Here is a 21,360-nt window from a genome sequence, read left to right as displayed (position 1 = left end):
ATGGAAAGTAGACTGCTTGTGGCATATTGGATTATGGGTAGGATGTACTAAACCCTAAAATGCAATTATTTTTTTTTGTTGTTTTTTAACAGCTCTTCCATGAGTACTAAGCTCCAGCTTAGTCCCACAGGGTAACACCATTTTTGGGTGGTGTTAGTCAATAGAAGCATATTGGCCTCTCTTTTTCGTGACTCCCCAAAACTAATTTATTCGGATCCCTTACAGCACCCCCCCAGAGCACATGTGTCACACTGCACATGCAAAAAAGGGCTCCTAGGTCTAAACATTGAAGTCATTGTATCATAATGACAGCTCTCATTGGGAGGGCTGGCCCTTGCAAATTTCTTGGTACATGTGTTGTTGTATACGCTGGTATGTACCTGATAAATGGTAGGATGTACCACATTGCAAATGCTTGGTACGCCTCATCCTATGGGTGGTGGTCTGTTATTTGAGCCTCTAAATCAGACTTGGCCGAAAGGTGGATTGCGATCTACTGCTAGCTCATAGGGCATCCACCAGTAGATCATGACCAACTTAACAAAAACAAACCTGTGATGACTTCTGGGGTCTCAGAAGCACAGCTGCCGGTAGTGCAATAAGCATTTTGTTTGCAATTAGTTGCAACTTGGATCCATATTAATCGCTGCATAGAGCAAAAATGAATGTCCGCCACTCTTTTCCAAGTATGCAGTCACCACCACTAATGCCAGCAATCCTGCATGCAGCTTCGACTACCATCGTATGTTTAGGTCCATGCCTGTGCAGAACCGTCGTTTTGGATACATATGTAGTAATACAATGGCTCAACTGTACAAACATCAGTAAAGTGCTCACCTATGTGTCAGGCCCTGTGATGGCATTTTGTGGATCCAGGCTAACAGAAAGAACATCACTGCCCAGAAAATATTTATTGTTTGATGTGTACAGGATTATTGATGTTTTTTTTGTTTTGTTTTTTTAATATGGGCATTATTATTAAGGATATTTGACCACTTTAGTCCCTGCTTATTATTATTATTTAGTAACAGTTTCTTATATAGCGCATACATATTCTGCAGCGCTTTACAGAGTATAGTCCAGGACAGGCCAACCTGTGGCTCTCCAGATGTTTATTTATTAACAGTTTCTTATATAGCGCATACATATTCCTCAGCGCTTTACAGAGAATATTTGAACATTCACATCAGTCCCTGCCCATTGAAGCTTACGATCAGATGTTGTGAAACTACAAATCCCAGCATGCCTTGCCACAGTTTCAACACTCTCTTATAGCAAAACTGTGGCAAGGCATGATGGGATTTGTAGTTTGACAACATCTGGAGAGCCACAGGTTGGCCAGGCCTGGTATAGTTGAACATTCACATCAGTCCCTGCCCCAGTGGAGCTTACAATCTATATTCCCTATCACATATACATGTACACAGACTTTCTAGGGTTAATTTTGTTAAGAGCCAATTAACCTACCAGTATATTTTTGGATTGTGGGAGGAAACCGGAGCACCCGGAAACCCACGCAAGTACGGGGAGAATATACAAACTCTGCACAATTAGGGCCATGGTGGGAATCCAACCCATAACCTCAGTGCTGTGAGGCAGTAATGCTAACCATTACACCATCCGTACTGCCTGTACTTATGGTTAGGAATGAGTACTGTACCTACCCACCCTGATTATTCCAAGCTTTTGGGCACGTGCAGTTCAAGCGATATCATCAATACATTTTGCATTCAGTTTCAGTGTATTGATGACGGTAGATCATCACTAAATAAGTGAATAAAAAGTAGCTCCCAGGTCCAGGCACCCTTGCTCTAAGTATTCCACATCCTTTTTACTGGGGATCATTATCACATTCCTCCTGACCTTGTTCAAATGTAATTTCTCCATTTGAGGAAAATATAATATCCATTTTTCACAAAATGTATGCAAATATTATGTCAACGCTTTAAGTTTGTGTTTTTCTACACAAACCGAAAATCTACATCTGTATATAACTTGGTTCATTCTGATTTTGTAGAGTAGGGGATTATTTTTCCATTGTTTGGCCATATATCAGCCTTTAGTTTTTCCCTAGATGTGAGAAATTTAATACAAAAACTAAGAAATCAACATATTGCATAAGAGGCCAATATAACCGTAATGTTGAAAATGTAAAAATAGCTACCTGTACTTGTTGCAATGCCACCATACCTGGAGTAACCACATTATTAGGGTATGCGGTCAATGGGTCAACACTCAATACGTCGACCACTGCTGGTCGACACATGCAGTAGGTCAACATAAAAAGCCTTTTTTTAGTTATTTTCCCAGAACAGGTGTTTTTTTTTAATACTTAACTATCCACGTGGACATAGAGGGAGAATATAATAGTGTGCCTGAAGCACGGCGAGTGAAGCAGTAACTGATGTGTCTATGTCGACATAAGTCAGCATAGATACCAAAAAAAATGAACTCTTGTCGAGCTTTTTTCATGTTGACCTTTTTCTATTTCTACATATTGCTTTGTCCCTCTCGATCCTAAGACATGTTGACCTTTTTTTTGGTGTCATTCTGTGGCCAATAGTGGTAAACCTATTGAGTGTCATCCTTAATTGGGTTGACTCAATGACCCATACCCATTATTATGACCACCAGGCAATTTTATGCAAAGTAGCTATTCAACAGGCAATGCTGATGTTTGAGGTCTGATCTGTATAAGAATGGAAATAGGAAGATATACAAAGACAAATGAATTATTTAATTGATAAAATAATGGGTAAACCTGATCTGATCAACTAAAGGCCCCCATACATTAGTCTGACTTATGAAGGACAAGTCGGACCTGATTGTCCCTGCAGCTCCCCAGAAGGGGTCACACACGATAGGCACTTGATGTGCCACATTTTGCATGTGATAAATTGCATGCAACTCCCGGGAACTGCAGGCGGATGGAGCAAGGGGGCAGCAGACATGGGAATCCTGGCGAGGGGGACAGAGAGCCGGGCAGGTGGAGCAGGGAGCCAAGCTGCAAGAGAGCTCTTGGTTAATCACTGGCTGTCCATTCATTTGTATTTCTTTTTCTTTCTTGCAGCTTGTTGGCTCCCTGCTTCTCATGCCCAGCTCGATGTTCTTCTCACCGGCTTGCCCTGCCTGCCTCTCTGGTCAGCTTGCGGCTTCTCTGCGCCCGCCCGCTGCTTCTCTGCGCCCCCCTGCCCGGCTCCGCATAAGATTTAGCAAATCTTATGTGCAGCCAGTCCGACCTCCTGACTCCGAACCGATGCGCACGGGACGGCGATGCACATGCAATTTGGGCCAATTTCACGGCCCGATCCATCCAAATCGGGTGGCCCCAATTTATTTATTATTTATTTACAGGTTCTTATATAGCGCAGCAGATTCCGTTGCGCTTTACAATAGTAGACAGTGATAAAACAAACTGGGTAACAACATACAGACTTGGAGGTAGGAGGGCCCTGCTGCAAGCTTACAATCTATAGGGATATAGGGGGAAACACAAGGACAGGCACCAGTAATACCATAGCAGTCCCACCAAGTTACAAGTCCAGAAGGGTAGCTATATAATACATAAGTGCCTCAGAGGGTTATGCATGTAGAACTTAAACATTATAGGCTTGCCTGAAGAGGTGAGTTTTCAGGGAACGCTTGAATGTTTGGAGGCTATTGGAGAGTCTTATTGTGCGTGGAAGGGCATTCCATAGGATGGGAGCAGCCCGATGAAAGTCCTGTAATAGTAAATGGGAGCTGGTGATCCGTGCAGAAGAGAGACGCAGATCTTGTGCAGAGCGGAGTGGTCGAGATGGGAGATATTTTGTGATAAGTAGAGAGATATATGCTGGTGCAGTATGGTTAATAGCTTTATAAGTTAGTAGAAGTGTTTTGTATTGAATACGGTAAGATACAGGTAACCAATGGAGGGACTGGCAGAGCGGATCAGCAGACGATGAGCGTCTTGCAAGGAAGATCAGCCTAGCAGCAGCATTTAAAATGGATTGTAGTGGTGAGAGTCTGTTCTTGGGAAGACCAGTCAGGAGACTATTGCAATAATCAATGCGGGATATAATGAGTGCATGTATAATAGATTTAGTAGTTTCTTGTGTGAGATACGGTCGTATTTTGGATATGTTCTTTAGATGCATGTAACATGATTTGGAGACAGATTGAATGTGGGGAAGAAAGGACAGGTCAGAGTCGAGGATGACCCCTAAGCAACGAGCTTGTGGGGTAGGGTAGATGGTCGAGTTGTCAACAGTGATGGAGATATCAGGATGGTAACTGTTCTTAGTTGGCGAGAATATAAGTAATTCTGTTTTTGAAATATTGAGTTTGAGTTGGCGGGAAGACATCCAAGATGAGATGGCAGAGAGACATTCTGAAACTCGGCCCAAAACCACTGGTGACAAGTCTGGGGTTAATAGATAGATTTGAGTATCATCCGCATATAAGTGATACTGAAATCCGAAAGAGCTTATTAGTTTGCCAAGAGAGGAAGTATAGATGGAGAACAGCAGAGGACCTAAGACTGAGCCTTGCGGAACTCCGACTGACAGAGGTAGTGAAGAGGAAGTAGAGTCAGAGAAGCGAACGCTGAAAAAGCGATCAGATAGGTAAGATGTGAACCAGGAAAGGGCTGTATCATTAAGACCTAGGGAGTGTAGTGTTTCTACAAGAAGAGTGTGATCCACAGTGTCAAATGCAGCAGATAGATCTAGAAGAATAAGTAGTGAGTAATGGCCTTTAGCCTTAGCAGTTACCAGATCATTCACCACTTTAGTCAGTGCTGTCTCAGTGGAGTGTTGAGAGCGGAAGCCTGACTGAAGCGGGTCTAATAGGGTGTGAGAGTTAAGAAAGTTTGTGATGCGAGAGTAGACAAGTCTCTCCAGTAGCTTAGAGAGGCATGGGAGCTGAGAGATAGGACGATAGTTAGAGAGAGAGTTAGGGTCAGAATTCTGTTTTTTTAGAATAGGAGTAATCACTACATGTTTGAGCAGAGATGGAAAAGTACCAGTAGCAAGAGAGAGATTGCAGATGTTAGTTAAGGTTGGAATAAGCACAGGAGATAGATTTTTTATAACTTGTGCAGGTATAGGATCAAGATGAGAGGTAGTAGAGTAGGAGGATAAGAAGAGTGCAGATACTTCCTTTTCATTTGTGGGCTCAAATGAAGAGAAAGTGCCAGAGGGTTCAGGTAGGGAAGAGAGCGGGTTAGAGGTAGTAGAAGAGCATACCATTTCATCTCGGATGTTATCAATCTTGTCCTTAAAGTAGGAGGCAATTTCTTGTGCACTGATGGTAGCCGGTGGGGGAGGAGGGGGAGGGTACAGAAGAGACTTGAAGGTGTTAAAAAGTCGCTTAGGGTTGGTGGCATGAGAAGAGATGAGAGATTGGTAGTATGTTTGTTTGGCAGTGTCCAAAGCATTGCAGTAGGAGTAGTAGCTAGTCTTATATGTGAGGAAATCAGTCATATTACGAGATTTACGCCATTGGCGTTCTAATTTACGTGACTGATTTCGTAGTTGTCTTGTTGCTTTGGAGTGCCATGGTTGGCATCTAAGCCTACGTGGGGTATAGTGGGTAGCTGGAGCCACTTCATCAAGGGCTGTTTCAAGAGTCTGGTAGAGGTGGGAAACAGCAGAGTCAGGAGAGGTAAGTGTAGAAATTAGTGAGAGCTGTTGTTGCAGGGAGGTGGTAAGTTGTGGAAAATTTATAGCTTTAGTATTTCTGCGGGTTAGAGTAGGCATGCATGATTTCTGTGTCAGTGAGCTTGGGGTAATGGAGGAGAGCGAGAGGGTTATGAGATTGTGATCAGAGAGAGGGAAGGGAGTGTTAGTAAAATCAGAGACTGAGCATAGCCTGGTGAAAACAAGGTCCAGGCAGTGACCTTCCTCATGAGTAGCGGCGTCTGACCACTGGGAGAGGCCGAGAGAGGAGGTTAGAGAGGGGAGTTTGGAAGCATGCACAGATTGTGGACTGTCAATAGCAATATTGAAGTCACCCAGGATGATAGTGGAGATGTCAGAGGATAAGAAATGGGGAAGCCAGGCAGAGAAATTTTCCAGAAATTGAGATTTGGGAAGCCCAGGTGGGCGATAGATAGCAGCCACACGCAGAGAGAAAGGGGAAAAAACCCTAATAGAGTGAACTTCAAATGATGTAAATGTGAGTGAAGGAACTGGTGGTAGAACGGAGTATGTGAAGGCTTGTGACAGTAATATACCAACTCCACCTCCTTTGCAGTTACCAGGCCTGGAGGTGTGAGTGAAATTTATTTATTTATTTATTTATTTGCAGTTTCTTATATAGCGCAGCAGATTCCGTTGCGCTTTACAATAGTAAACAGTGATAAAACAAACTGGGTAACAACAGACAGACATGGAGGTAGGAGGGCCCTGCTGCAAGCTTACAATCTATAGGGATATAGGAGGGAAACACAAGGACAGGCACCAGTAATAGCATAGCAGTCCCAACAAGTTACAAGTCCAGAAGGGAAGCTATATAATACATAAGTGCCTCAGAGGGTTATGCGTGTAGAACTTAAATATGATAGGCTTGCCTGAAGAGGTGAGTTTTCAGGGAACGCTTGAAAGTTTGGAGGCTAGCGGAGAGTCTAATTGTGCATGGAAGGGCATTCCATAGGATGGGAGCAGCCCGATGAAAGTCCTGTAATAGTGAATGGGAGCTAGTGATCCGCTCAGATGAGAGACGCAAATCTTGTGCAGAGCGGAGTGGTCGAGATGGGAGATATTGTGTGATAAGTGCAGAGATATATGCTGGTGCAGTATGGTTAATAGCTTTATATGCAAGTAGAAGTGTTTTATATTGAATACGGTAATATACAGGCAACCAATGAAATGGAAACCTCCATGTGACAGTGCTGCAGGTGATGCCGTGTCTAATTGTGTGAGCCAGGTTTCTGTAATAGCCAGCAGGTTGAAATTGTGAGAGATGAAGAGGTCATGGATGGATGTTAATTTATTGCAAACAGAGCGTGCATTCAATAGGGCACATTTAAGTTGTTTGGGGTGTGGTGGGAGGCATGTGATATTTATGAGGTTTGATGAATTTCTAGTCTTAGAAGCAATTAAATCTGAATGGGACAGGTTATTGGGGCCTGGGTTTGGTGATATGTCACCAGCTAATAAGATTAAAAAGGAGAGATAGATAAGGGTGGATGATTGTGGTTTTTTGTATTGGTGATAGGATGTGGATGTGAAAGTACAAGTAGAGAAGTAAGTAAAGAGCTCATGAGTGCTTAGAAGAGGGGAGTGCATAATGGAAGAGGCAATGTGCACAGAATTGTGAGTATCAGGGAGATTATAGGATGGTTGAAGTTTGGTGATTATGCCGTGTAATGAAATGAGAAGTATCAATGTAGTGAGCATGATCTGAATATGTTTGTGATCAGGTTATGAATAGTACCCCCCCGGACATTACATTTGATTGCCTTCACCAACCTGAAGAATTGTAGCAATGCAAAATGGGTCCATGGTTTTGTGCTTTTCTCAATATCCGCACCTTACCATCTGCAGGGTATAATTGTAAACATCACACATTTACTGTCTAATGCATGTGTTCCTGGGCAAACAGGTGGCTTTTCTGATGGTTTCCGATCACATTGGCATATGGACATGCCTTATTCTTCTGTAGACCATAAAATGTAATAAGCTGCTTACGATTATCTGAATTGGTCCATGATCAGCTTATCCAGGGGTGGACAATTATTTTAGCTGGGGGGGCCACTTAATACCTCCAGCAGATATTCGAGGGCCGCACTCCAGAAATAGGGGGTGTGGTCACGCCAAAAGGGATTGTGTCTTTGAATGTATTGTAGCACACCATAAACCCCTTTTACATCATGCAACACAATAGTAGGCCCCTTATACTTGCCCCTGTGGTATCCCAGGATCCCACTACTGTACCTGCTTTAGTGATAAGGAAAGTATGTGCATAAGCAATGAAGGAGGTAGCTCTCCCATGCTGTGTGTCTCTGGTTTAATGATATAGAGGACACCCTGTGCGGCATTGGCTGCAGTGAGATGCTGCTGCAAGCAAGTTACAGGGACAGACAGCAGGGCAATAAGCCCATTATGGAGACAGAGCCTGGCAGAGGGGCAATGCCTGGGAGTAGGAGGGATGGGGCCAGGCTACATGACAGATAATGCTGCTGGCTACTTACCCCCCCCCCCCTCCGCCACGCAGTAACAGAGCCAGGAGTGGATCACTCCGGCTCCTCCCCCACGTCACCCAGCATCTGATAGGAACCCCGGCTGCCCCCATGATGCCGCCAAGTTCTCCTCAGAGGTGCCGCGAGTAAGGAACTTCAGTGCTGTAGCGCTATGACATGCAGGTAGAGTTGTCATAGCGCACAGGTGGAGGGCAGCGGGCCAGTCTGGATTGGGTCACGGGACATAGGTTGCCCACCCCTGAGCTTATCTATAACTTGGTGAACTGTTGGCTGTCTGTGGGACTGAGCAAGTCCGCCTACTGTCCGTTCCAATTAAGCATTGAGTAATAGTTTACGAACACAGACTTTGGGCTCAGACTCATATTTTTGACCGTTGGACCACTGTGCACACTTTTTGAATTGCTGCCCTTTATTCACATGTGCGTTTTATTAATGCTCTCATCCCTTCTGCAAACACCAACAATCATTACACATACAACATCTGTGATTGCATTGTTTCATTGGTATGCGGTCACCAGATAGACGAGTTTTAGGTCGACATGCATGAAGGTCAACATGACTGAAGGTTGACATAGGGGTCAGTCAACAGGGTCATTACATCGACGTGGGCAAGGTCGATGGTCAAAAGGTTAACATGGGGGTTTTCACTTTTTTTTGTGCCGACAGGTGGTATTTCATGCCCTACCATCCACTAGGGCTTGGTGGGAGAATATAAATAGTGCCCGAAGCATGGAGAGCGGACGCAGTGCAACATTTCAATGTCCATGTGTTGTGTGTTGACATTTGGGTAAAAAAACAGCGATAACCCCCATGTTGATCTTGCTCATGTGGACCTAATGCTTGTCGACCTAGTTTCTGTCTATTTATTAATCCATACCCGTTTCATGACTGATACACTACAATTCATTCCATTTCTGTCCTGTACATTGTCCTGTCCAGATTCAGACCTCAAATATCAGCATTATCCGCATAAAATCTCCTGGTCGTTGTAATCCTTTGGCTACGCGGTGCATCCTTGATGAACATATTTTTGATATTTTAAAAGGCTTCATTTTGTAATGTCGCAATCTTGCTTTTATTTTATGTAGTGTTAAATGTTTAAAAGTTGTTGGCGAGAGTTTCTCCCCCGCATTACATCTGCAATTACACAAAAGCACAGGAAGCCGGGAAAAAGATATGAGGCTACTACAAGATATCGTAGAGCATGTAAGTGTTATAAATGATCGCTGGTTTATTCTTTGAGTGATTTTAAACTCCTGCAAATGCAAAGTATTATAATAAATGACAGTAATTATTGCCAGATCTAGCAGACTTCTCCTTGACCCTTTCAACCAATCCCTTGGAGACGAGTGTTGAAACTTTATGCAGTAATAAGTGCACTGTGCAATGAGGACATGCAATTTATCCGTGTTATCTGTACTTTTTATGTCATTGTACATGTGTAATTACTTGGTTAAACCCCAAAAATTTAGATTGTTTGAAAACAAAATGTTATGCGTCTTGGTACAATTTACATATTATTCTTATCTTCGTTAAAGAAGGCAACACTTAGAGACTGAAGACGTAAAATATCCATGTTTATTGTTGGTGTTTCATCAGGGCACACTTGTGGCAATAAAAAACAGATTTCTATACATATTGGGATTATATCTGATCTGTCTTTATCGATCTATATTGGTCTATAGCGCTCCTTCTAGCAAGGATAAAGATAATGGTATATCACTTGGTACTTGTGTAGTTTCATGGCGCCAGCTCTACGCTACACTATGTTTGAATCCTGGCAGCTGTACGCCCAATGGCTGCCTTACTTCTCTAAGCTACATTATCAGCGCCGGCAGCAGCGCTACGCTAAGTTTGTTTGAAGCTACGTTATCAGCGTAGTCCAACGGCTGCCTTACTGCTGTAGTTAATTTGAAGCTATGTTATCAGCGTAGCTCATAGGCTGGCTTACTTGTGTAGTTTCACGGTGGCAGGTTGAACTAAGTTTTCAGCGTAGTGACTCTGCGGCAGCCCAGTGCTGACAGGTCATTGTGGCACTTGTAGTTTCACAGAGAAATAGATACCCCGGCAAACCACTAACAAAGGGGGCGTCTGAAGGGTGCATCTAGTACTTAGACGCTATAACGTCTAAGTACAGCGCCGGCAAACCGATAACAAAAGGGTGCGTCTAAAATTTAGATGCTCTAGCGTCTAAATTTAGATGCTCCGCTAACAAGGATGCATGTAAATTTAGATGCTAGAGCGTCTAAATTTTAGTCTGGTATAGGGGTGCCTCATTATTCCAAAAAAGACACAGAAAATGTGAAAAACACTAGTTAACCTGTCGACAATGACACTTGTCGACTTAACAGCTGTACGTGTCCTACCGACCTTTTCATACCCCCACTATCCACGTCCGTGTGGTGTTGATTTTATAAAGTGGCGAGCCCGAAGCCTGGTGAGCGGACGTGGGTAACTTCACATATATTCCGCGTCCCCTCGCAGGGCTCGGTGGCTCGCTGTGCTCACCACACTTTATAAGTTCAACTCCATATACCATCGTGGATAGTGGGGCTATGAAAAGGTCGGTAGAACGCGGGGCTCGCTGCACTCGCAACTCGTCGGGCTGGCGTGGATAATGGGGGTGTTTCAGGAACACATTTACACCTGCCATATCATACATCTGAGACACTAATGATGACATGTGTTAACTGGTAACTACGTAACTGCCACACAAATGACTGGCTACGCTGACTAAGCTGGTCAACAGCACGCTATTTATGACTGACTATGCTAGTCGCGGGAACAATATGCCAGTTTTGACAGGGACGCTTACGCGACTACAGGGACGCTACTTTATAGTCGCGGGAACACTACACTGGTTTTGACAGGGACGCTTACGCGACTACAGGGATGCTATGTTATCAGCGTAGCGCCGGCAGCAGAGCTACACTAACCCAATTCTGAAAGGCACGATACGTTCACTACATAACTGGCGCCGTGAAACTACACAAGTTCCTATCACTTTACCAGTGACCATTTTGTTTTATGAAAATATTGTTAACGCTCGTCATTATCGTTCACACTGCATACACACTGAACGATATGCACCTAGTCGTCCACAACCTAGGCAAAATTTAATTGTTCAGACAACAATGGGGATGTGGGGGAGAGGGACGTTAACCTACGGGAGCAGGTATCGTTAACAATATAGTGAGTACATACAAAGTGATATGCATGATACTATAACGTGCATAGATATTTAAAAATTAAAAAAATCGGTACTTATGTACTATCTGGGCTCCCATGTTAAATGCACCCCATTTTTTCATACCCCTACTATCCAACTACGCATGGAGTTGATTTTATATAGTGTGGCGAGCGCAGCGAGCCACCGTGCCTGAAGCGTGGCGAGCGGACGCGGTCTCATAAGAAAAACGGGAGCCCAGATATTACATAAGTACCATAAAATCTCCTTGAAGAATATTATTATACATTTAGTATACACTGGGCAGTATTCAATGCTCCCACTTAGCTGTTCTTTTCCAGGGAGGATCTCTTTTGGCGAGAATGCCAGTCCTCTCACCAAATTTGGTCCTCGCCCTATTCAACGCACCCAGTTCACCAAAAATTAATAGCGAGCTTTGCCCTGTTCGCCACTTGGTCCTCGCTGGTGTTTACTGATGGGAAATTTTGCATTCTTCGCTGTTTGTGTATTCAAATGCTAAAACTGAGAATGCTGCTCGCTTCTTTTTTTTGGGGGGGGGAGGGGGGGGTATGCCTCTTCGTTTTGCTCTTGGCATCTTTTTTTATATGAACTCAAAATTTATTTTCTTTGTTTTTTTTGGTGTCTACAAGTCTATTTTTTTTATTATTTGAAGGATCTATATTTTTTTTTCTTTAGACGCACCATATTAATATATTTTAATTTTTTTTGTGGTAATTTTGTTTCCTCATGATGCTTTTTTTTTTTTTTTTTTGTCCCTGTTATTCTACCCGTAATTCACCTCGGTTATTACATATGATTCACCTCAGTTATTACCCATGATTCACATCTTCTACCTCACTCCTTCGTTTGGCCTTTGAGAAGATACAGCATTAGCAGTCTGCTGATTTGGAATCTTTTTTTAAGCTAATTAGCGTTTCTCAGTATTTCTCTGCAATATTTAAAAATTGCCTACAAATGGAGCCATTTACTCCTCATATGCTGCATTGGTCAATGCTGGCCATCAGGGGCAACGTGCAGCTGATACATTGAATAGGATGGCGAGTGTAAAATGGCGTACGCTGTGCTGAGCTCGCCGGAGCATTTATTACTGCCCAGAGAAGGCAAATGAGATAGATAGCGAAGTGCTTACAGATAAATTGTTCCGACTTCCAGAATATACTTTAAAACCTTGACATTACAGATCAAAATAACTACTTAAAAAGTCAATCATGTATATAAACCAAATCAAATGCTTTTTTAATTGAAATTTTCATAAAATGATTAAAATAATAGTACACCCCCTATTGGTTTATTTCCACATACACTGTCGCAACACCTTCTGTTCATATTGAAATTAAAATTCTGGTTCTCCATTTCTTGGATGCTAGCTGACCGCAGTCTGATCTTTGGTCCACCCGAGGGTATAGGGAGACAAACCACAAAGGAGAAATGTAATTTTCACAGGAGTTGGGTCATGCGCTAGTATTCTCCATACCAGACTGGGATCCCTACAATTTCTAACGAACCTTCCGTGTATTACTTGAGAGGTTTTAGATATAGTTAATTGAAAATGGTTGTTAGATCATGCCTGACCTATTCATCCTCTATTACTCCATTCGCAACTAGGATGGCCTGTTCATCCCCCCAGCTCATAACTGAAATTCAAATGTTGCGTAATTCCCCTTCCAAAATTGTCTGATATACTTGAGCTTCATCGGAAACATTTAGGCTTTCATATTACTGCATATACCACCTGACTCTCTGGACTCTTCTTCATCATCAATCATTATTATACTGTAGTAATTTCTTCCTGAACTTTTTACAACACTGCAAGCAAATCAGTGGTCCACATTTGACCATCAAATATATAATGCCCACTACAATTATGGTAAACATTACATAATCACATCACAAACATTACATCCGGTAATAAGGCCGGATATGATCTAAATGGGTCTGTGAAGGATAGTACTGTAAAAAGGTTTAGTGAAAACTGTTATGGGTTTGGCATGCCAACTATTTAAATCCACAACATATGGTCCTTATACTAAATGTAATTCATTCATGTTTCAGTGCATGAATAGGAAAATTGCATTAACTCAAGCTCGTTATTTGGAAAAAGAGGAGAAAAATCTCCCACCACCGAGGTAAGTCAGATTGTATGACTTTGTTTTCCAAAACTATGTAACCGGAAAATCTTCATTTTGTTTCCCTAGGTTTTCGTTGTATTTCAGAAATCTTAACGGAGCTAGTATTAATGCTCATGCAGACATCATGGCTGTCCCCAGGATATATTGCAAATATTACTCAGAAAGTATTGTGTGCATGTTAAAGATCTGTTGCTATGTAACTAAACCAGTGGTATTATTGTATGAAAGTCTGGAAACGTTAATCCCTCCATCCAAATGCTCAAGTTTTGGCACAGTGCAGAGAACGTAAATTCAAGGCTGTCTGCTATGGAAGGCATATTGTGGTTTCAGTTTTCAAGTATTTTTTGATTATTTTTTCTACCATTTCAATTTTTCCCCCCCTTGACATCCAACCATCTCCTGTCCTTAGTGCATTTGGCATTAATCTTCTTTGACCATTAACTTTTTATTATGTTCAACAAATCCTGCAAAGCTCATAGAGTGGTAGCACTTTCAGGTAGTATGTCTTTTATCCTCCACTACTGCCGTTTCACACCTCTCAGGTGAGGTGTGCCGGTGCCAGCGTTCAGGTGTCATCATGTACCTAGCCTCAACGCTTGGTGTGAGTGTGCCATGCCAAGCAATGCGGCATCTCTTTTGCACTTTTTGCCACAACTTACATCATACGGGGTGTGACAAAACCATGTTCTAAGACCGCACCGATCAATTTGATTTACAAAACTTATAGATCTGTGTGCAACTGAGTGTCACTCTGTACTGTATATGATGCACAGTGTAACAATCCTGTGTAAAAACCCTGGCCGCTGCATTTCACACTTCTAACACAGGTTCAAACTCACTTGCACACTAATAAGCGTGGCATATCAAATTAATCCGTGCAGTCTCACAATGTGGTTTTGTTGCATCCAGGTTTCAAATTTGGACAGAAAAGACGCTCTTTACAAGCACGCATGTCATCTGGCACACATAAATCACTGTTCAGCTTAACTACAGCTATAGTGTATGAGGCCTGATTTAAGGAAGGTTTGGAGAGTGTGAATAAAACAAAGGTGGATTTTAGCTCTGGGCGAAGGAAGCATAGAATGAGTATTATAATAATAATTATAATATAAAAACATTCAACTTTCTGGTTTTTGTGTGGATTGTTTATTTTTTTTTCTCTTCTTACTCACTGAGCCAGATTTTCTGTACTCCTGCATCACCTGCTTTCTGTTCTGTCTTACAGCATTAGAGTCATCTTAACTGTAGAGCAAACAGATGAAGAACTGGATACAGCTGCCTCAGTGATCAAGCAAGCCGCATCTTTAATGCAGAATTAATTCTTTCTTTTTGAAAACCATACATTTCTCATAAATTGGTGGCATCCTAATGGTTGTGTACTCTTGTACGGTGTGAGCAATTCATACAGAAGATATCTCATAACGAATAGAGCAGTGTGTATTACAGGAATTGGAGGAGCTGAGCCGAAAGAATATAGTTGAAAACCAAATCATTTTATGTCATGTGCCTTTTTTTATTATTGGTATGCTGTGATTTTTCTACTTTTTCTTTTTTTTTTTTTAAATCCTGTTTACATGCAAATAAAAACTAAGTTATTCCCTCACATATGTCTAGAAGTGCATGAAAATATTTATGGATTAATTTTCATGTAAACTGGAGCAAAAATACTAATGTATAATTAAATTTCATGTCTCCTACTACTTTTTTTTTATTTTTTTTGTACATACAGTCTACTATCTAGTGATGTACTGTATACTGTATTTTGGAATCATATTAAGTGGGAGCAAATTGTGGTGAGTTGTATGTATACGTGTCTATGCATAGACTTTTGGCTAGGTTATGTATGTGGAGAACTTAACACAATCACATTCCACGACCATGGGCACTAACCTGAAGTTAGTCCCCTATCTGCTACAATGGCTTCCACTCTTCTGTGAATGTCACAAGAGCATTCTACACCAAACTCAGCAATTTACTTTTTGATGGACCTTACTTTGTGCATGTTTTAAAACTGTAAGCTGGATGCACACAACATTATAGAACTAGTTAAAAGCCCATCAAAATGACAGCTTCTGCTATGTACTTTCTCTTACCACCCACAGTCCCTATCTGCTCCTACCTCCAATCTTCACAGCTCCCTCTCTTCAGTAAGTTTCAAACAAATCTGTGCCCATGCAAAAACTTTATAAAACTTTATATTGAACTGTCCGGGTTGCTAACCGGAACAGTTTATGGGGGCACCCGTTCAAGTTTACTGTGTTTTGTGAGTGCCGGACGCCAGCAATCATTTTCCTTCACAGCCCAAACCATGAAACTCACCCTGGTCATTATTATGTCTTCTTCATCCAATGTTACGGTTGACGGTCTACTTTCGAGCAAGAATTGTTCTCCTGGCCAAAAAATCCGGATTTGCCCATCAGACTTTCAGATATTGAAGTGTGATTGGAAGCTCCAAATGCTGCATTCCCATTGCTTGAGCGTCCAGAGCTAATGTGCTATACACCCCCTCCAGCGTTGACATGGTAAATTTGACATCCTGTGTCAGTGCCACATTGACCTCTTCGGTATGATTCATTCTACTACGAATGTTTGAATATGGAGATTGCTTGTATGCTAAGATTTTGTATTTCTTCTTGAAATGACCAAACCTAGTAATTAGAAGGTATGTTCACATCCTTATGGCTATGTAGTCTGTGTTTTCCAACTCCAGCTTTCAGGGAACCATAAGTGTGTTTTCCATATTGCCCTGCTGATGCATAGTTTTATTCCTTAAACTGGCTACAAACTGCAGGGCACGTTACCTCTTGCATCTTCTGAGTGTTTATCAGATCACTTTACTCCCCGTACATACTGAGCAAATTTTATGCTCTGGTTGTACAATCTCTATGGAGTTCACGAGGTCTGGCATCTCCATGTTTAAACATCTCATAAGATACCACCTCCTAACCTGCGCTTACAGTAGCTGGGAAACTCCAATGTATATGATACTCACATTAACTTAAGTTACATACCGTAGACATTTAATGTTGGCTTCTTTCCATTATTTCACATATTTAACAAAAAAAAAGTATTTTTTTATGAACCGGACTATCTATTTTTTATTTGCTGATTGTGTTTAGTACAGTATATAAAATAGAATAACTGATTTTTGTTTTTATGAGCTAATATGCCTTTTCCTAGATCTCCAAACTTGTATTATCACTTTATAATGACCATATATAATTTACATACAGTAGTTCTGTTTAGATTAATCTGATTACATACTGTAACTGAAAATGTAAATCTCTCTCCAGTGATCAAAATGTTGTGGTCAACACTAATGTATGTATATGTGTTCTACTTCTAATTACTGGTCAGTAGCAGTAACTGAATATGGCATCGCTGAGTTATGTCTGGGAGGGGACGGCGGTGCCATATACTTACATTTGTCTATTTTATGTTTGCTTGTGGGGTTTTTTTGTATTGGTTTTTCTATATAAACTATAAATAGGTGCAAATTTGCCTTTATAGTTATTAACCTTTGCTGTGCCATATCAGATTTTTACGCTGACATTGCAGATATCTATAGAGGTTCTTGATGACTCATTATGACTGGCTTTAGACACCTTGATTATGCCTAGGTATGATATAGTCCTTTTAGCTGTCCATCTTATACATGATGCGGAGCTTTTCAAGGTGCAGCTTTTGTGACAGTTTTCAAGTGTCTATGCCATGAATGCATGATGAGAGTAACCTTACATTAACTTAGCTTACCACTAGAAATTATCACTATTTCTAAAATGCTTTTGATAAAAGAGCTGCTAAAAAAAAAATCTATAAATCTATATGGAAAGTGCAAGTTAGAACTCTAAGGACATTGGGCCGGATGCACTAATCTTTAAAAGTGATAAAATGGAGAGTAATAACCAGCCAGCTAACCAGCTCCTGTCTAACACTTTTCAAACACAGCCTGTGACATTGCAGGTAGGAGCTGATTGGCTGGCTGTTTATCACTCTCCAATTTGTGACATCCCTGAAGCTAAATTTATCTGGCCAATTCACCCAATATTGGCAGGTCCCCCAGATAATTCTACTGTGTATGCGGGTAACTGCTTTGAGAATATTGATTGGTCAGGCATGTCTGATCACCTGGCTTGTCTGTACAATGCAATATTCTGGTTGCATCAGACAGTGTATGTTCGGCCAATGCCTACTGACAGAAAAAGTCTCCATCCTAGATGAAATCTCGGTGTATGACCATGGCAGGGTGTCCGGCTCCATATAAAATACCTGTCAGTCTGACAAGCGTTTTATCTGCACCCTTTTGCCCAGCTGGTGTTAACAATATAAGTAACAATATGTAGCCAGTGTTCTGAGATAGAACACATAATTTAGTCCCCGTCCCCCAGCCAAAGACAGCCTACCAAAGTTATAACATTGATAAGTCTGTACCTGTGCCAAATGATTGACTGTGACCCACAATGTGATGCTTGGCAATTACAATTTCAAATAGGCAACAACAAGATAACACAGGACTATAAAGAAATGCATGAGAATACCTGCCACACTGGGCCAAAGGTAATGCTGCCCAAGTTCGGTGGCTGTGTGGGATTTCCAGCTGAACTTAGACATTTTTTTAAAGAGGCAATCACTTACAAGGCAAACCATACCTTCTTAGTGATTGCCTCTTTAAAAAAACATCCAAGTTTGGCCAGAATCCCGCACAGCCGCCAAACTCTGCCCACTGTGCACTGTCATGTGATAAGATGCACTTGACTATTAACTCTACTCCGTTTAAAAGAAGCACAATAGAATATAGCGATCTAAAGCTGGGTACACACTATATTGGCGGTGCCGCGGGAGAATTATATTCTCCCGTCAGTGCATTCACACTGACTGATATTCACAATATCTGTCAGTGACGTCACCTCCCCTCTCCCATACATGCAAGCTCTGACAATATTGCCAGATTGAGTCACATGTACAGATGACAAGGGGGGGGGGGGGGGGGGTACACACTGAGGCCTTTATTCAGATCCGATTGCAGTACAAATTTGTTTGGAAAATGGGCAAAACCATGTGCACTTCAGGTGGGGCAGATGTAACATGTGCAGAGTTACATTTGGGTGGGGTGTGTTGAAACTGAAATCTATTGCAGTGTAAAAATAATGCAGCCAGTATTTACCCTGCACAAATACAAAATAACTCACCCAAATCTAACTCTTTCTGCACCTGTTGCATCTGCCCCACCTGCAGTTCACATGGTTTTGACAATTTTCCAAACAAGTTTGTACTGAGCTCAGATCTGAATAAGGGCCTCAATGATTTGCAGTTTATATCATTATCAATATTGTACATATTGTTACTATATCGCCCAGTGTGTACTCAGGCTAACAATGTTATCTTACCTTTAGTTCTGTCTTATAGCAGATTATATTTATAGCCCTTTCTAAAGATTAGAGTAATGAAAACATTTTTTTATATGATGCACATCCCTCATTTATAACGAAAATATGATAAATTATTATAATTACTTGTATATTAACTACATAAACTATTATGGAAATTGTTGATTTATTGTAATTTCTGAAACTTACAAAATAAACTTTTTAAATAAATAATTTGTAATTGAAATGTTTTGTACTGAATTTCCTTTTTTAAGGTTTTTTTTTATTAAACGTGCCTTTTTTGTTGCTGCTAATCACACTACATTGCTCAAATAAAAGTTTGAAACCAATTTCTTTTGTTCTATCTTTACATATACAGCTCTGTTTAACCCTAAAGATTGCTATGCCTTGTAAATAAGTAAACATTTTGGACCGCTATGCTTACATTTTTAAGTAAATTGGGTACTTGTGAGTTATCCGGGCGTCCGATTTTTTGATTGTATGCCTTAAGTTAAGGCATACAATCAGATGCGATGCGATATCGCATCGCATCGCATCGCATGCGACCATCGGATGCGATGACCCGATTTTTCCATAGGAATCAATGTTAAAATGATTCCTATGGAAAAAGGAGTCCTTTTCATACCCCTACTATCCAAGTGGGCATGGAGTTGGATATAAACCTGTGGCGAGCGTAGCGAGCCACCGAGCCCGAAGCGTGGCGAGTGAAGCGAGCCCCGCGAGGGGACGGTATTCTGTGTCCCCTCGCGGGGCTCGCTACGCTCGCCACGCTTCGGGCTCGGTGGCTCGCTACGCTCGCCACAGGTTTATATCCAACTCCATGCCCACTTGGATAGTAGGGGTATGAAAAGGACCCTTTTTCCCATTGAATTCCATGTTAAAATGGACTCAGTCCATTTTAACATTGATTCCTATGGAAAAATCGGGTCATCGCATCGCATCCGATGGTCGCATGCGATGCGATGTCCCGATCCGACCCGATTTAAAAATCGGACGCCCGGATAACTCACAAGTACCGTAAATTGTAAAACATGGTTCATGCCATTGTTTTATTACGCTGAATTTCTGAATAGAAATCTTTGATTGGAAATACAATAAATAAAAACTTTCCTTGAGGGTGCTGTCATGTTGAATCCCATGAACTTATTTTTGTCACAAATGTCATAAAAATCCTTCTAGCAAAATAACCGCCTTGTAATGGTGATCCTGTGGCTCAAAATAAACCTCTTGAAGATAAAGATTGGAGGCAGACACTAATACCCCTTTCACATCGCACTTTTAAAACGGTATATTGCCGTTTTTTTCCATTTTAAAATGTTTAAGGCTGCAGTGTGAAAGTGCCAGAGTTGATTTACCGGTTAAAGTTAACTGGTATTTCAACACGTTTAAAAAGCAGAGTCCTACACGTTTCAAAGCCGTTTTCTAGGCAATGTGAATGGCTTTATTTCTATGGCTTGAAACGTGTCCCTTGGGGGTTAAACGGGTTGAATGTGTTAATGGTATTAAATGCTTTTTAAAACTGTTTTCACCTGCAATGTGAAAGGTCTTAAGGGTCAGACCTGCTTTAAAGTCCTATTTAAGAATACAGGGTCAATACCCGTTTCTGCAATGTGAAAGCAGTATAATAGAGATACTATATATAGATGAATATAGTTGGAGCAACAATGCACTTGTATTTGAGAACTATACAGTACTAAATGCAACTTGTACTGTATTAAAAACTAGAATAAGTCACATACTATACATGAAACAGCATATATACATAGTAATGCCCATCACATTGATGAATGTTCTTTTTAAAATACAAATAAATAAAATAACAATATAATTAATATCCTTTAATTACATGGTCTACAAGGGATCCGCAGAACCTAATTAAAGTACATAAACGAATAAGCAAAACAAGAAAACCGTGACTTAAGCCATGTACACACGGGGAGATTGTACATCATCAAAAATGCTTCAAAGGTTTGCCTGAATCTCCCCGTGTGTACACAGTGGGCGATAGCAATGCGCAGCACTGTAGCGTCGCCATCGCCTGGCTTAATAGACACTGTTCTATTCGGCTGTACACGCAGGCTGCTTCTAGGGATGGCCGCCAAATTGACTAAGAGCCAAATCGCTTAGTCAAAATTGGCCAGCCTCCAAGCTGTCTCTACACCCCTTAACAGTTTAAGACCAGATCGGCAAGTATGGGGAATATAGACATAGCTACATAAGCAAATGACACTGAAATTAGTTACAGGAAGTGGGTAGTAGGAGAAAAAACCTCAGCGCACTTGGTGTCCCTTAAAAAGATTTTTATTTTATTTCATCATAAAAAACATCAAAAACATTTTCTTAAAAATCCACAAGCATCAAAAAATAATAATAATGAGGTTTCCTGATAAATGAAAAAAATAGTACAATCCTCCTTACCCAGATGGCGGGGTGGAGCCAAAGGGATGGTGTAAC

The 21,360-nt window shown here is 41.3% G+C and overlaps 1 protein-coding gene across 1 annotated transcript in view; it reads left to right on the top strand.

Moving 5' to 3' along the window:
* SPTLC1 (serine palmitoyltransferase long chain base subunit 1) overlaps positions 1 to 19,132 on the top strand; it is a 68,102-nt gene extending 48,970 nt beyond the window's left edge. Inside the window, exons 13-15 of the mRNA XM_083187756.1 lie at positions 9,271 to 9,388; positions 13,443 to 13,516; positions 14,745 to 19,132. Of these exons, the coding sequence (XP_083043882.1) occupies positions 9,271 to 9,388; positions 13,443 to 13,516; positions 14,745 to 14,838 (286 nt within the window). The 3' untranslated portion in view covers positions 14,839 to 19,132. The remainder of the gene's footprint in view (positions 1 to 9,270; positions 9,389 to 13,442; positions 13,517 to 14,744) is intronic.
* Positions 19,133 to 21,360: the final 2,228 nt, after the last annotated feature.

This window comes from Crinia signifera, chromosome 1, assembly GCF_055691185.1.
Source record: "Crinia signifera chromosome 1, ASM5569118v1, whole genome shotgun sequence".
In the NCBI taxonomy this organism is placed as follows: Eukaryota; Metazoa; Chordata; class Amphibia; order Anura; family Myobatrachidae; genus Crinia; species Crinia signifera.
The sequence above is the reverse complement of the archived record's forward strand: the minus strand, read 5'-3'. Positions and strand labels throughout refer to the sequence as shown.